Source organism: Perissodus microlepis, chromosome 16 (assembly GCF_051167445.1).
Source record: "Perissodus microlepis isolate ML-2025 ecotype Zambia chromosome 16, ASM5116744v1, whole genome shotgun sequence".
In the NCBI taxonomy this organism is placed as follows: domain Eukaryota; kingdom Metazoa; phylum Chordata; class Actinopteri; order Cichliformes; family Cichlidae; genus Perissodus; species Perissodus microlepis.
The window spans coordinates 31,385,935-31,403,057 of NC_140476.1; the positions used below are offsets into that span (position 1 = coordinate 31,385,935).

General features: G+C 42.7%; 1 protein-coding gene across 1 annotated transcript in view; it reads right to left on the reverse strand.

The window, feature by feature from the left end:
* Window positions 1-12,479, reverse strand: part of plekhm3 (pleckstrin homology domain containing, family M, member 3) — a 52,938-nt gene extending 40,459 nt beyond the window's left edge. The window contains exons 1-2 of the mRNA XM_084907678.1: window positions 12,404-12,479; window positions 8,197-9,280 (exon numbers count right to left, since the gene is read on the reverse strand). Of these exons, the coding sequence (XP_084763804.1) occupies window positions 8,197-8,719 (523 nt within the window). The 5' untranslated portion in view covers window positions 8,720-9,280; window positions 12,404-12,479. The remainder of the gene's footprint in view (window positions 1-8,196; window positions 9,281-12,403) is intronic.
* Window positions 12,480-17,123: the final 4,644 nt, after the last annotated feature.

A 17,123-nucleotide genomic window follows, 5' to 3' on the forward strand; every position in this document is an offset into this window, starting at 1 on the left:
AACTGCTATGAAGTCAGCTACATGCACACTTTAAAGACTAAAGGTTGGGAGAGATACTGAAAGTGGATTCTTTGTGGTTCTCCAAAAAGTTGATTCTGTTCATCTGGACGTAGCGTTTTGTGGGAGAAACGTTTCGTCACTCATCCAAGTGACTTCTTCAGTCTCAGCTGACTGCAGGTTTCAATCTTATAAACAGTACATTTGCATAATGACTGAAACCAGCCCACTGAAGGAACAATGGACTGGGAGGTCAGTTCCTTAATCTTAATTATGCAAATTCTCATGACCATTGATCAACAACCACTGACCAAAACCCCCTGATCACAGACCACTGATCAATGGTCATGAGTACCATTCACAGAGAGTTGGGGAATGGCTGCAATCACAGCATTGTAAGATGGTGACAGATGTACCCTTAGGCCCCCTCCTCGATTCAGAGATGGTCTTTCCCTTTTCACGTAAATGGCCTCCTTGACTTCGCGCTCAAACCAGCGTTCCTCCCTGTCCAGGATGTGTACATCCTCATCATTGAAAGAGTGTCCACTGGCCTGTAGGTGTAAATAGACTGCAGAGTCCTGGCCTGACGAGGTAGCTCTTCTGTGTTGTGCCATCCGCTTTGCCAGAGGTTGTTTGGTTTCCCCGATGTATAAATCCTGGCAATCCTCCTGCCAAGTGGCAGGAGGATTGCCAGGATTTATACGCTGTATACGCTGTGTACGCTGTTAAGTAACAGCGTACACAACATTACTCTGTTTGTGTCGGGGGACCCGATCCTTGGGGTGGACCAGTTTTTGGCGCAGCGTGTTTTGGGGTTTAAAAGCCACAGAGACCCGGTGTTTAGAAAAAATGCGTCTCAGCTGCTCCGATACTCCTGACACATATGGGATCACTACAGGTTTTCGCTTGGGCAGCGGTTGTCCTTCTCTCCTGGACCGGCTGGAGCTTTCTTTAGGTGTCTTTCCAGCTTTGACAAAAGTCCAGCTGGGATAACCACATTTACTCAGGGCCTTCTTGATGTGCCGTTCTTCTGCTTCCCTGGCCGCTGTGTCAGTGGGGATGGTGAAACGCTACGTCCAGATGAACAGAATCAACTTTTTGGAGATTTACTTTCCTGGATGATTGAGAATGCATCAAGACGATTCTTTGTGGTGTTTTCCTTTTATGGACAGCATCTATAGTGTGAACTCATACTGATAAAAGACCCGGGAGTCTTCAAAGCACTTAAAGAGACGTGAAAACTCCAAGCCTAATTCCAAGCCAATGACCTACCTCCTACCTTGACTTGCTTATGCAGCTTTTTCCTGCCACATTTGTTACAAGTCTAATTGACCACTGGACATATAATCAGGGCCGGTCAGTTTCCTGAAGGAGGTCGCTTATCATAGCCTGACTGCTCAGACCTGAGCTTTTGTATTTTGGTCAGAGATAGCTATCCACGGGTGCTCCTCTGGAAACGTTTCTTGTAACGAAGGCAGGAAGAAACAGTATTGTTAAAGAGGCCAGTGGGCAGTCTGCCCCACTTTCCTAATCTGAAGGCTGGAGCCCACATTTTCTCTCAGATAATCCACTGTCTGTTCCTCAGAAAGTTGGTTTCACACTCGTTTTCCTTTTCTCTTTTTTCTCTTTCAGTCTTGCCCTGTGATTATCGTTAACTTTCTCATTGATTAAGGAGGGTTCAGATTAAGGCAGATTTCAGTGACCACAACATCTGCTTGGAAAATGCACTTGACCACAATTGTAGGGACTTACAGCAGATATATGGAGCGCTGTAGTGACAATAATGTTCTTGTCCAGACTTTGGGTTATAAACAGTTAGAGAAATGAAATTGGATATAAGGGCAGTGTTAAAACTAAACTAGACTTTAAGCAAAGTGCTGCAAACTGGCATCTACACTATAAAAAAAAAACCCAATCCTTTCACATCATTAAAAGAAGCCAACATCAAGGTGAAAAAAAAGCATATATATTTAGTTTTTTTAAACCTACACCCACTTGTCCTCCACTAAAAGAGGAACAGAAAGAACCACTTGCTATACCGAAACTGGTGACAAAGAGGTGAACTTTCAATGAGGCAGAAAAGATTGAGGACTGAAAAAACAATGATTTTATACTGCACCTGTGATTATTTGATATATTATTACAAAATACATACTGGCTGTGCCTCAGGAACTGAAGCAGGTTATCCACTAATTAGAAGGTTCGTGGTTTAATCCCTGGGTGCTCCAGTCTGCATGTCAAAGTGTGATTGGGCAAGATACTGAACTCCGAGTTGCTCCCAATGCGTTCATTGCAGTATAAATGTAGAAAAAGTGCTTGTGTGAACAAGTCATGTTGTATAAAGTGTTTTGAGTGCTCAAGTGGAATACAAAAGTGCTATATGAAAACCAGTCCATTTACCTTGGTTACATTTGCATAGAAAGTACTTCTTGTCCTTATCCATTAAGATGTGGTCGGGACCTGCTTCACATCAAAATTAATTACACTCCTGCAACAATGGTTACTTACACACGTTAAAACTGACTATTTTCCAAGTGGAACATGCTGAAAACTCAATTTAAACATTGATGTACTCATGCTTTTTGACCTGACACACTTTAACTCGGTAAAGTGTGAAAGACAAGTTTTCTAAATCAATCTGACAAATTGATTTAATTGCTAACCCCCGCCACAAGCAGTCTAATTGGTGCATACTGCATTTTGGTTGAAAAAAGCTAATTCTCTTAGAGCCCCTGTTAACTTAAGGGTGGCAAGTCCAGTGCCTCATCAATCTTATCAAAACAGCAGCTGACAGTGTCACTCTAGGTCTCTGACTTTGCATGTTAACAAACCTTTTTTGCTAAGGGAACGAATGAATATGCAAATGAAATCAGGTCTGGCTGATTGGCAGTCTTCACGCTTGGGAGGCTCGAGATGAGAATTAGGCATTGTGGTGAGGAAAGCTGCTCTGTTCAATTAGCCTTCATCTCTACCTGGTGGGTTTTGACATCACACACAATAATAGTCTAGCGTACACATTCAAGCCTTCAACCATAATTAACATTTCACTCTGTTGTTAAGTAACACTACTGCCTTTATGTTCATCGAGGTACAAACTCCTGCTTAAAACTACGTGCTGTTCCCAAGTTTCCGGCTATAAGTGAAGACCTATCCTACAAATGTACAAAGGTATACCCTTAACCTATTTTCTAGATCATAGAGCTTATCCTCATTGAGCCAGTACTAGCCTGGAGAGCACTTCAGCTACCTTTAACCTGGATTTAACGCTTTTCTTGGACGTTCAAGTTCAAACTCCCTAGATTGAGAAAGGGCAGAATTTCACTTGTGTGTCAAAACTAATTGACATTTATAACAGGAACTGAAACACAGAAAGTATGAATGTACACAGTCAGCAGAAGGCCCAACTAAAAGTGTTTACTTTTAGTTGGGCCTTCTGGGAATCCAAAGGCTGTGGCTCAAATGGCCAATCTTGTAATCTGTAGGGATTGTCATAATTTCTCAGTACTCTAATAGTCCTTAAAGTAGAAAGAATTAAAAAAACAAACAAAAATGAGGTCTGCTGCAAACTCTGCAGGGTAAACCTAGCATGTCACAAGTCTGCCATGACTTTGTGCAGACATTTGAGTGTGAATCATTTGTTTGTGCCAATGAGTTACCACTAGAGATGCACCAATCCATAATAACAGATAACGGACAACAGTCCAGGGTTGACTCTAAAAGCTGGATCAGGTATCAGCAACAATCAGCCAGCCTATTTAACTCAGTTCTATGTTGATCTGTTTTTACAATGCCACACGTCAGAAGCACTGCACAGGCTGCTAGGGGGGAGAGTCAACATAGCATGGAGGAATCCGATAGCAAATATTCAGCATCTTGACGGTATTTCATGCATTTTACACCGATAGATTCTCTTTGCATTTTTTCAACAGTGTTTGACCCGTTTCCAAAGAAACTAACACAACCAAAAGGGGCTCTAAGACAATACAATCTCTGTTGTTTCAGTGCTTGTGTCCTGTCAGCTCCACTGTTTGTGTGTGTATATAGAAGTGCACTCATAGTAAGCTGCCATAAACAGGGAAAGTTCAGTTTTATTTATTTAGCACCAAATCATAACAACAGTCACCTCACATATTCAATTCAATTCAATTCAATTTTATTTATATAGCGCCAAATCACAACAAAAGTCGCCTCAAGGTGCTTCATAGATACAGAGAAAAACCCAACAATCATATGACCCCCTATGAGCAAGCACTTTGGCGACAGTGGGAAGGAAAAACTCCCTTTTAACAGGAAGAAACCTCCGGCAGAACCAGGCTCAGGGAGGTATGTATGTATCTTATATTCTAAGTTTAAGACCCTGTTAGAGAGAAAACCCCAACAATTAGATGACCCCATATGAGCAAGCAATTGGCAATAGTGGGAAAGAAAAACTCCCTTTTAATAGGAAGAGGGGAGAAAGCCAGGACAAAGACATGCTGTGCAAGAGAGCCAGGGATGAATAATAACTAATGATTAAATGCAGAGCAACGTATTAACACAGAGTTAGTGAAAAGAGGTGAGTGAAGAAGAAACACTCCCAGCGGCCTAGGCGTGCTGCACCGTAAGCAACCTTAAGTACCCCTGACATGTTAGGTGTACAGGCCGGGGTAACTCAAGGTCTTACCCATTTTTAAAGCTCTTTTGAGTGGTTGTTTTTTTACTATTACTGCTGCATTTCCTGTTAAATATTGGTGACTTAGTATGAATGTGTTTATTATTTTAAAAAGCATACAGCATAAAAAATACACCTATTGCCAATGTTTGTTTGGTTTTTTTTTTAATCAATGCAGCTTTTCTAGTTAAACACAATAGAACTTAAATAGAAGCAAAGCCTATGTGGTTACATATGCATGTATATTGTGTACATAAAAAGGCGATAATCATATCCATTTAGCACCTAAACATCCCCAGCTGTCACTAATGGAAAAGCCAACAGGCTACTTTTCTTTTTTAATGTGAATGAAGACACATAGCAAGGCGAGCTAAATCACTGTGCCTTGTGCTTATTACCGTCCTTTTCCTCCTCCTCTCTTTTCAATACACATCGAGCCAAACTAAACAGCCTGATGTCTTTTCACACATATGCTAATACTAAATAATCCTGCCAGTATCAGGGGCTGGGTAATTGGGTTGCCTCTTCTCTTGCCTCATTTGAGTCCATTTGCTGACAGGATTACAGGCTATTATCCCTCAGGATCCCTTAGGATCTCCTTAGTCCTTTAGATAGCCAAAACACACAAACAAATGCTGTGCGTGTGTGTGTGTGTGTGCGTGTGTGTGTGTATGTGTGTGTTGGGCTCTCTGCCTGAGTAAGGACTGTCATAGCACAGCTGTGTCATTTCAAGTTATCATCATCTTCTGTCATTATTGCTTTCTCTGAGGATGCTTCAGCCTAAGTACAGCACACGCCCCGATCCGCAGCACAAATAGTGCAGGACTTCTGTCCTCCGAAAGCCTCTCAAAGGCTGAGAAAGCTTTTCAGTGAATGGACGGTCGATAGGAGCAGAGGAGGAGGAGGTGTGCATATTTCTGGCAGGTTCAATGAGTTGGTCACCAGAGGCCATGACATCATCTTCAATGAGTCAAAGCAACTCTCCATGCCACAAACGCCCAATTAGGCAAATTCAATCTGATTAAAGGGTCAGTTAACTCAAATTAGAAAACAGATGAGAAAAACGGTGTAACCACTGACTGAAGTGAATAATATTGATTACCTCGTAACAATTATGGGCAGACGTCTGGGTCAGAGAATCTGACAGCTCGAGTTTCATGGCGAGTGGCACGAGCACAGATAAATAACGAAAGCTGGGTTTTCAGGTACCTGCGACAGTTTCAACTCACAACTTTATCATTTCTGCTAACCTCTCTGACACGAGGTGGTTTAGAAGCTACTCCTCAGCAGGGCGAGGCATGCAAAGGGTCAACACTGTATTAGGCAAGAGTGTTTGTAACGTTTTCACTTACAGCTACACATCTCCTCACTTACGTCAGCTTGACTCAATAGCATGAAGTTAATTTCTGGATGTAAGTGATGGTATGACTTTTCAGATGATCTCCTAAACACAGTAAAAGGCGGATCTATTTATTTATGCTGCTGAAAATCAGTAAAATGTACATTTAGAAATCTGAACTATAGTCTTTCCAGAAAGAATGTCCATGTTATTCTGCACAACTCCTAATGCTCTTCCAACTTGTGTCCATGTTTACTCTTGATGAATACGGTCTCAAGTCTCAAGTCTGTGTCAAAACGTATTCTTGATTTTAAAGACATGGTGAAGTTATATCCACCATAGGAAAAATGCTTTTGAAAATCTGTGACCTTGGTAACACATGAAGCTAAATAAATAACTTTGCGTATCAAATTTATTAGGTTTCATAAAAACATGTATTTAGAAATCTGTCAAAAAAGTTGTTTAAAACTAAAAATTATTGAACCATCACAGTGGAATTTCTGTTTAGGAATGCTAGTAAATAACTGTAATTTGGCATCTTAATCCAAAAATAAAAATGTATTTTACTACTTTTTTCTAATTTTTTTTTTTAAACAGTACGTTTAAAAATTCATGGATGGATAACACTAATTATATTTTATATTATATTTTAGTTATTTTAGGTCAGCTGTGGCATAAATCTTACATTGGTTGGTGATGCAAAAGCTACTGGTGATTTAATAGGAAAGCATATACCTGTTGGCTCCAACACTTTTCATGTACAAGTACGTCACACTGAACTGTAGAACTACAGTTTAAAGTTTGGGTTCACCTGTAACTTTTCCACTAATCCACCACATAGTTAAAGAAAGCACCAACCCCTGAACAATCATGATATCAGATCATGCATATCAACATGTACCAGATTATAAATAAACTTAATTTGCACATGAAAGACACATTTAAAAAGTTTACTTGTTATAATATTAACAAGTAAACTTTGCAAATATTTTTGCAAATATTAACAAAAATATTTGCTACATATTTTTACATAAGGCAAAGGTTAAAATATCAATACTACAATCTAAATATCAGGAGAGCAAATCAATATGCTTTCAGATGTGTGGCTACATGTTGGTGACCTTTTCCTGGATTCTTTCCCCGGGCTCTCTGTCCTGGTCGTTGTGTCCTTGGGCAAGACACTTTACCCTACCACCCAGCCAGAGGGGCCGTGGTAAGCTGGTAAGCTTACATGGTAAACTCCACACCTCACCACCAGTTGATTCACCTTAGTTTAATTTACAGTCACTACTTTAAAATATTCTACTTATTGTTCAATATTGTTTCTTTATTAAATGTATGTATTTTTCCATCACACCTTCCAATGTTTATATGGCGTGTACACATATTAACCTTGCAAGGTCAAAGTTCTGTTTTATGTTATATTAATACATCTTTCTTTGTTTGACTTACCTGGGGGTTGGCTTCTCCTCCTGTCTGGCAAAAGGTGTGGCAAAGGGCTGGGAGAGCTGAAGTACCACTGACAGCCTAATTGGATAGCACCACATGCTTCATTGCCTGGGGGGTGTTTCATGTTTGTTTAATTGTTTTGTATTAGTTGGTTATATGGCAGCCATTTTGTTTTCCCCCGTGTGTGTCATTTGGTTTAGCTAAACCAGTATTTAAATTCCCCTGTGTGTCATTTCAGCAGGTCAGTTTATCTTATGTTTGTTTGAGGTTTTGTTAATTATTATCTTGAGTTTAGTCTATTGAGTTGACCTCTTTTATTGGTCTGCCTGTTTAAGTTTTGGCTTTGTTAAATATATTTTCATATTTTTGGGTCAATAAAACCCCCTTTTGAATTAAAACACCTGTGTCCTTTATGCTTTACTGCTTGGTCCCTGACAGTGCGTTATGGCAGCCTCGCTTCTGTCAGTCTGCCCCAGGGCAGCTGTGGCTACAACTGTAGCTGCCTCCACCAGTGTGTGAATGTGAGAGTGAATGAATAGTGGCACTGTAAAGCACTATATAAAATCCAATCCATTATTATTATTTTATGTAATATGTAGCAAATATTTTTTTTAAATTGCTGTTCAAAATCCATTCTGTCAATTAACTGTATATTAACTTATGATCAGTGACTCACCTTTTCAGCTCTGCCATGGAGCTGGACTAAGCTGTTCACATTAGCATATATATTATATTATCCACAGTGTGAACATGAACTCACCCTCCTGCTGGTGGTTGAGGATCATGTTCTTCAGGGTGTTGCAGTCCACTGTGGGCAGACCATTGTCAGTGCAGGCAGACGGACGGTAGTGGACATCTGACCTGGACCGGCTGTGTCCCTTCTTAAACGCAGAGTTAGATGAGGAGTTGGTGGTGTTGTTGGTACACTCGTTGGTATGGGCAGCCAAGTCATTGGTGGAACGCGCTCGGCTTCTCTTGCCGTGCCTCAAACCCACTCCTAGCCCCAAAACACTGACGTTATCAGCCCAAGCTAGGCCTAGAGGCCCCACCTCCGGCTGCTCTCCAGCTAGCAGGTTCCACACGCCACTGGAGCTCAGCTTGCCCAGTGCTGCATTAGATACCTCCTGCAGCTGCTTCGACTGCCTGGCAGGCTGAAGGTTCCCTGTTTGAGCCTGGCTTGTACCTTGGCCTTGTATCCTATCCATGCAGTGGATGAAATCCTCTGTGGCCTCCAAAGCTGGGCTGATATCACCCACCATGTCCAGCTGCTCAAGACCCTCCATGGCTGTACCAGGACAGGCTTTCCCTGAGCTGGAAATCTTACAACTAGACAGCTATCCAAAAAGGGTTTAAAATCCCTGTTAGCAGAATCTGCATGGCCAATAAACAAAAATCAGCTGTCAGTTGGAGAAACGCAGGTGTTTTAGGTATGCTGACAAGCTAGTAACAAAATAAATCCCAAGCAGTTCACAAACTTCAAAAACTGCTGCCTTAAGCTGCGATCTGCCCTCTGCATGAAGACAGTACCCTCATCCAGGGCTACAGTCTTCTATTTTTTAATGATGCTCCACTAGCTCTGCTAGGTGAGTCAGTATATTCTCCGGGGAGCTACTGCAGTTTCATGCCAGGACTGGCAGGAGCTGGGACTTTCCAATCCAATCTGGGTGGCAAACTACCTTACGCAGCCAGATACACTCACATTTGGGAGCAAAAAGCAGCAAAGTCCTTCTCCTTTGTCTCAATTGCTGAGGGACTAGAGTCAAAATCATACATCAGCTGATTTACACTCTTCCGGCCAATCGGGTGACGGCTGGGGCATCAGCTGGATGGTGTTTGTGGCTTGACTGTAACAGAAGGGAAGAAAGAAAGAGGAACTTGTAAAAGAGGAAGTATGCAAAATAAGCACGAAGACTGGAAAGACAGCTGACAGTAAGAAAACTTGCTGCTCATTCCAGGTGCTTTTGTGAAATTTAAATAGAGTCTCTGTCAAGACTAAAATTATGAAAGAGGGTAATAAAGTATCTAGTTAAAGTTTAAACATCAAACCACCTACCCACCTACAGGATCTTCATCACACTTAGACCAAAAAAAACCCCAACTTCAGATTCCGTCTCAGCAAACAGAAACAATCATCATTCTTCGTACTGGAATAATACTTGACTTCCTCCTCAGCAGATTATCTCTGGACTGAGCGGACAGAGAGGAAACAGGCCTGGGTGGGGTTCCCATCCATCTGCTTGACTGCCTGTCTCTTCTGATTGTCTCCACTCCTCTGTCTCTCGCTCCCTCTCTCTCCATATATACACACTTCTTTTTTTCTCGTTTGTGCTCTCTCACTCTCATTGATTTTCCCCTCCTCCACAGCTCAGCCTCTTTTACTTTTGTCCACTTATGAATTATTTAATGGCCATTGCATCATTGAAACTCATTTTCATGGAGCAATTTGCCGGTGATAATTTGTTGAAAATAAAAAAAAACCAGAACATTATCATGGGAGGGAAAATGTCAGGGATTTTCTTAGCTTTGCATTTTTACGTAAGATTTATTATATGTAGCACATGTAAGCGAGACTATACAGTCGACTGTCACAAAGTCCTAGAACATTTGCTGCTGGTAAACACTACATTGCACAGAAATGACTGAGCCCTGGATTTTCTTGATTTCTTTTAAAAATTATTATTAACTATCTAATCTGACTTAAACGTTTTCTCACAAGAAAGAGAAAATGCTTTAAAAAACTACATTAATAAGTTGATGACATTTTGCCTTTAGGTGAGGTAATGTCAAAATCACCATATCCCTTGCGATGCAGTGATAAACACACTTGGATCAAACATTCATATTTGTAATAAAACGTGTAGTCGCTCTAAACCAATTCTCCAACACATTTGAAATCATCATAATTTTAAGACTATGGGTGGCAAAGTGAACACAGTTAACCAACTTTCAGTGAACAATTTCACTGGAAGAAAAAGGTGGTCAAAAATCTAATCAGAGAAGCTCGAAATATGAGTCTCACTGATTTATTGGTGGGGCAATATTAGCTATTTGCTGATTTATCAGTGTTGGCATTTATAACTGCAAATAAGTAACAATTCAAAAAGAAATGGGAGAAACATCCTTCCTTCATCCTACAAGTGTTGGCTTTGCCTATTTTGTCCATCAGAGGGCTCTCTGCAACGTTTGAAACGCCACAAACACAACACCCAGTTGATTCAAGGAAACCCAAGCACAGTAAATAAAGAACTACCCATAGCAAATGCTATGACAATCTGTTTAGGTTGTGTTTTTGAAAGAAAAAAAGCTATAAAAAAACAACAACAACAAAAAATGGATAGATAGAATTTAATGATCGAAGTTGGATTGCACCAAGAATTCACTGCTGTGTACATCTAGCGAGCACTGACCACCTTGTAATCCATTTAAATGGCAACACTATGTATCATCTCTTATGAACATATTTACCATGACATCATCTGCTTGCAGATATAGCTGTGAGCTAATACTGCATCGTCATCAAGGTTGATTACTCATCGAGCTTCCCACTGAACTCCTGTTGACTCACACATGCTGACATAGCCCTACAATCAGCTCAGTACAATGCCAAGAAAGCAAAAAGTAAAAACCAACCTTTCTTTAATGGTGGACGGACTTTGGTAATGACACTGTTGGAGATGTATGATGAATTCTAACTAGCAGAGTAACATAATTCTTCAGTGACCCAACATCCCTTCAGGTTCGAGTTCAGTTGGGGGAACACCATCTGCTTTACGGGAGGATAAAAATCTAAAAACACACCTCCAGGCTCTGTAAGAGTTGTCTCACCGAGATGCAAACTGATGGAGTGCTGCAGCACATGGCCTCACATCAACAATCACCTGACCTCAACCCAGCTGAGGCGGTTTGGGATATGTTACACTGCAGAGTGTGGAAAAAGCACTCTCTGTGGCACCTCCTTTAAGACAGTTGGATCGTTTCCAGATGAAAACATCATGAACCTGACAGAGAAACAGCCATGAGTGTGCAAAGCCGTTTGCACAGAAACAAAAATGAAAATCGTACTTTTTTAAACTGGCAAGCGGTTATATTTTCATATCTGCCAGAGATGAGGTGCACATCAGGTTCCACTGGGCTCACTTTTGTCACAACATCTTTAATGTTATACTGAGCTTTTATTTCGATTGAGGCTGCAGATTTAAATATTCACAACTGTAGAACCAACCTAGGGATCCAATTACACAAAAAACATGAGAACTGTGTGAATGACTGCTTTATTGCTGAGTGTCAATCCTTCCTCTCAAGATTTCATATACGAGTTCTAAATAATTTTATATAGAACTCTCATATCCATAAGTTAGACCAACGGACTTGAACACACCAGCATATTTAACTTTTTAATTAAAAAAACGCAAAGCATTTCATAGATGCTTGAATACATCACATCTATAAGGATATTAGCTCCTCGTTTTAAGCAGCTTTCGACAATTATGCTGACATTTAACTGGGATAGCAGGTACAGATGAAAAACTATCAGCCTCAGCCCTGTGCACTTCAGTTCACAAACACACAGTCAGCATCACTCAGCTGGAAACACTGACAAAGGTGAAGCCACAGTTAGACATTCCGACACTTACATGAATTTGCTGCCCATGTCAGCTCCCCTAACGCGTCTAGTTCATCGTCTAAATTCTTTCGAAATAAATGTATGCAGAAAGTCGATGGAACACTCCTAAAGCTGACTGAAAAAGGCCCGTGCTCATCCCCAGCTAAAGTGATGTGAGCCGGGGCTAGTTAGCTCCCAGCTAACGCTAGCCTCTCTCCATCCTTGATCAATGTCATTTAAAAACGAGATAAAACGGCTCACTTTTTCAAATGTGCACCATCGCATGGCGCTAGTGCTTTACTGGTGTTTTCAGATGGTGGAACTGGTGCCCTGCACAAGCTATATCACATAATTCTTGACTCACCTTACTGTGTTTACCATTATGTCATCTGACAGTCCGTCAACGAAACACTCCTCTGGGTGCAACTCGGGTTAGCGGGATAAAGGTTCCGTGTAATATTTGACTATTGTACACAGCATGCGCCACAAATACACACATACAGATACACAATGTAAACACTAGTGAAAATATAATATGAAAAAAAAATTATTGAAAGAATTTGAAGAATTTATTACATAGTGAAATCAGCAACAAATTTAAATCCAACCTCTTACTATTAAGTTATAAGTTATATGCAAAACCAGGTAAGTGTCTCTTTTGATCAACATTTATTTAACCCCTGAAAAACAACCAATAAACAGAAACTTCTTCATAGTAAGTAGAATAAAAAAGCAAATACATATTTTAAAAACATTTCCCTGAAAAAATATACACATACACCAAAAACAACTTCAGCAACAACAACAATGATAAGTGCTATGAATTGCAAAAGGCTCTGAGCAGCAATTTCAAACTGCGCAATATGAACAATATTTCCAAATGCTTTCCTTTTTACTTTTTCACAGCTTGGCTCGCGTGATTGGGTAGAGGCTCAATAGGGGGTCCATGTCCCTCTTGGGGGGACACTCCACCATTTGACCTTAGAACTGAAGAAACTTCTCGGACGAGAGGTGAAAAGTCTTCAAGCACCTTAAAGAAGTCCAGACACTTTTCTTTCCAAGCTCCTTAGACTAAGAAACTAAGAAAGACTAGAAAAAGCACAGAAATATATTACAAAGATGTGCTAAAAAAAAAAAAAAAAGGAGAAGAAGCCACAAGGCAGTGTACTCCTGTTCGTCCCAAGCCCGGATAAATGAGTAGGATTGTGTCAGGAAAAGCAAAAGGTATACAATCTTTGCTAAACAGAACATGCAGATAATAAACAGGAAAAAAAAATGTGGGCATACGTTAGTGCCATTGGCTAACAGGTTGCAAGTGGAATCTACGCTACTGTTGGCTGAGGGCAAAGGAAGAGGAAAGGAGAAGAAGAGAGCCCAGAGAGGTGGAGGTATGCTCTGGAGAGAAGAGGAATGAAAGTCAGTAGAAGCAAAACAAAACGTGTTTGAATGAGAGGGACACAGGTGTAACACTGCAAGGAGCAGTGACAGTGAACACAGATGAGTTTAAGTATCTGAGGTCAACCTTCCAAAATTTGGACAGTGCACAAGGAGGCAGGATGGAGTGGGTGGAGATGAGTGGCAAGGGTGAAAGATAACATATGAAAGATAACATCAAATTAAAGGTTTACAAGATGGTAGTGAGACCTGCTGTGATGTATGATGATGGTGGCACTGACAAGAAGACAGGAAGTGGAGCTGGAGGTAACAGAGCTGAAGATGTTAAGCTTTTCATTGGGAGTGACCAAGATGCACAAGATCAGAAAGGAGTTCATCAGAGGGACAGCTCTGATTAAACAGTTTGGAGACAAAGTTTGAGAGGAAAGACTGAGATGGTTTGGCCATGTGCAGAGGAGGGATGGTGGAAAAGAGGAAGACCTCAGAGAAGATGTAGTGAAGAAGGACATGCAAAGTGCTAGTGTGACAGAGGAGGATGATTGGAAGAAGGTCAGACGGAGGAAGCTGATACTGTATGGTGACCCCTAAAAGGAGCGTCCAGAAGATTAAAACCATAGTAATCACGATCATCGTCATCATCCGGTCGTTAAGTCTGACGTCACTAGCCGTGCCTGGGCCTAAACTCCGCTGCAGGTCCATATATCAAACGATCACTATGGCATTACTGAGAGTTGAAAAACTGTCTAAAGTCTTTCATCTTTAATAAAATGATCTGCGTTCTGCTCTACCAGGTGTAACAGTTGAGTTTAACATCCAGGCATCCATGAAAATGGAATTTATGACATTTAACGGAGTTAGAAGTTAGCAGGACGTTAGCTTGCTAGCTTCTATCTAAATACAATATAGCATGTCCTGACTGCGGGGTTTTGGAAACAAATTAAACGTACAGCTCTGTTATCACTTCCAACATAAATGAAGACAGAAAACTAAACAGCAGTGACGTTTGTAGGGTTACTGAAGTTTGGCTAGCTGATATATAATGATGTGCTACGTGACCGCTAGCGACACAGCTATGTTAGCATAATATAAACAAGCTAACTTTTTTCCACTCGATAAAAGTTAACGTGAGTGTTCTCGGTGGTCAGGAACAAATGTAATCGCATGGCAGGATGCTGTAAAAGGACCAAACTTCAGCCAGGAGAACTGAGATAATCCATCCACAATATGAGGTTAGTCATTCATATACTGCTGCATGGGCTGGGCTGTAGTTACATCCTAAGGTTTTAAAAACTGAGCTTAAATACCTCTGGTGCATCGGCCCAACTAGGGGGCTCTCTAACTGGTGGGGAGGTTGTTACATCTTTGCAGGTGGTCTCCTCACTACAGGAGCTCACTCTGCAGGTGGGGGGAGAGATATAGGAGAGGGGGAGAATGAACTCAACCTGGGTGTCTATTGTCTTGTGTAGTTTGGGAGATGATTGGATGATGGGGTGGGTGCAGTTTTCTCTGGGGTGGAGTCGGGTGGGCTGCCCCGGACTTTGTGGGGCTGGGCAGTGCTGCTGCTGCGGGCCCCGGTCCGGCTGGGCCTGGGCCCCCTTGCCCTGGTGGGTTCCAGAGCGTGGGGGTGCCTACTGGGGTCAGCGGGGGAGCTGGCCCCAGGGAGGGGCCGCTTGCCCCTCCCTTTCTTCCCTCCCCATCCTCAGCTGCCTCCCTATTCCCGCTCTACCACACCCACCCACACACGCAGGGCTTGGGGTGCAGGTATGTCACCAGGGTGCAGGGGAGGCACTCCCCCTCTGTCCCCTTCTGGCCGCCTGTGCCTCAATTTTATTCTGCAACCTAGACATCCACATTACTCACACTCTCACATAACACATACATATAGGGCCTTGGGGGTGGGCACGTTTTACAGCATCCAGAGGATGGTCGTTGTACTCCAACCCACCTCTGGCGCTGGTGCCCTACCCTCAATTTTAAATGCATTTAGACACTGAGGGTTTTCGGGAGGAGCCGTGCTGCTCTCTGAGAGGAAGCTAGTACCATGCTCTCCTGAGTTTTAAATGCACTTTAGAACAGCACACAACAACATTACATATGAGCGGGCGTAGGGAGGTTTGAGGTCTTCACTCACCCCGGTTCTGTTAGCCGTCAGGGCTGGGGGGCTGGGAGGAGGTGCTGGCCGTCGGACTGGGGTCTGGGATGCGGGGCCTCCCTGCTACTGCAGATAAGGAGGTGGTCCGCTTGCCTCCACCCCAGAGAGAAGGGTTACATCTCCTGGGTCTAGGTGCGGCTTGCCCCTCTGGGGGCGGGGGTACCTGGACCTGGGATATAGAGTATGTTTGGGGAGTGCGACTGTCTGTGCAGTGTCTATTTGTGTCTGTCTACACGTTGGGTGAGTGCCGAGTATTTGGTTGTGCATATGGGGGTGGGAATGCACGTCTGTGTCCGCGTGTGCCTGTTTGTCTGTGTCTATATGTCAGGTTGGGTCTTAGACTCAACCTCTCTGGGTACATCTCAGGCCCTCTAAAGTACGGAGGCCTATCTCCCCTCACCACACTCCCTGCCGGTGGCTGATGCCCTTAGACGTTGGTGTGTTGGTGGTCCTTGTCATCTGGGGCTGGGCGCTCATGCATGTACCGGCTCACTCCTGGTGGCCGATTGGCGGGGCCGGGCGCCTGTGGCCCGGCTGGGCTCCTTCCGGGGGGTGGGATGCCCTCAGGCCTCTGGCCTCTGGGCCTGAAGCTCGGTCCTCTCTGGCACAGCTGGCTGCCGGCGGAGCCCGCGGGCACGCCACTGCAACCCCCTCTGGCCTCTGCTCCGTAGCTGCGGGGTGACCTCTCGTTTGGGGCTCTATTCAGCTCTTCCCAGGAGGGTGGCACGGTTCCCCCCCCCTTTGGTGGTCCTCCTCGGGTCCTTGTACTCTGGGGCCTCTGGATATCTGGGGCCTGGATCTCCTCCATACCTGCTTCATACCCTGGTGGACGGGGCTATGGCTCCCCACACTCCCTAGCAGATCGTTACATGGAGAAACCTTTGGAATACAAGCATGCTGATCCACACAGGTATGCACACAGGTGTACACACGGGTGTTCACAGACGCGGACTACACCTTTCTTGGCTGCTGCCTCAAAGCACATTGTGCGCTGTCTATCTTGCGTGCTGCACAATATCGTTTATTATTTAGTATCTACTGTTATCTACTGCTAGCTAGTTTATTGTGATGGTGCTGTTTTTATTATGTTGCTCTTTGTTGTTTGCTTTCTCTTCTGTTTTTTTTCTCCATACAGGTGATCCAGGCGTTTTGTTTGTTTGTTTGTTTGTTTTTTCCTTTCTTCCCCCCCTTCTCACCGTCTCTTCTCCCCTTTGGCTTTCTTTCTCTCCCTCTCTTTCTTTCATTCTTTCTCCCTGTCCTATCCCCCAGTCACGTCTGTCCCGTTTGTAGCAACCGAAAATAAAATAAATACATAATTATAATAAAGGTCAATCAAATGGACCAATATGGCAAGGCCATGATGATCCACTTGGTAAAATAAATCCGCTTGGCATCTTTCTTGGCCTTAAGACAACAATTCTGATGGCTAAAGATCCAAACGGGACACAAAAAAAAAAAAACAAAAAAAAAAAAAAAAAACTGAGCTTAAATAAATGATTAGCGGTAATAAAAGCCGAGGGAGGTCAACAGTGATCAC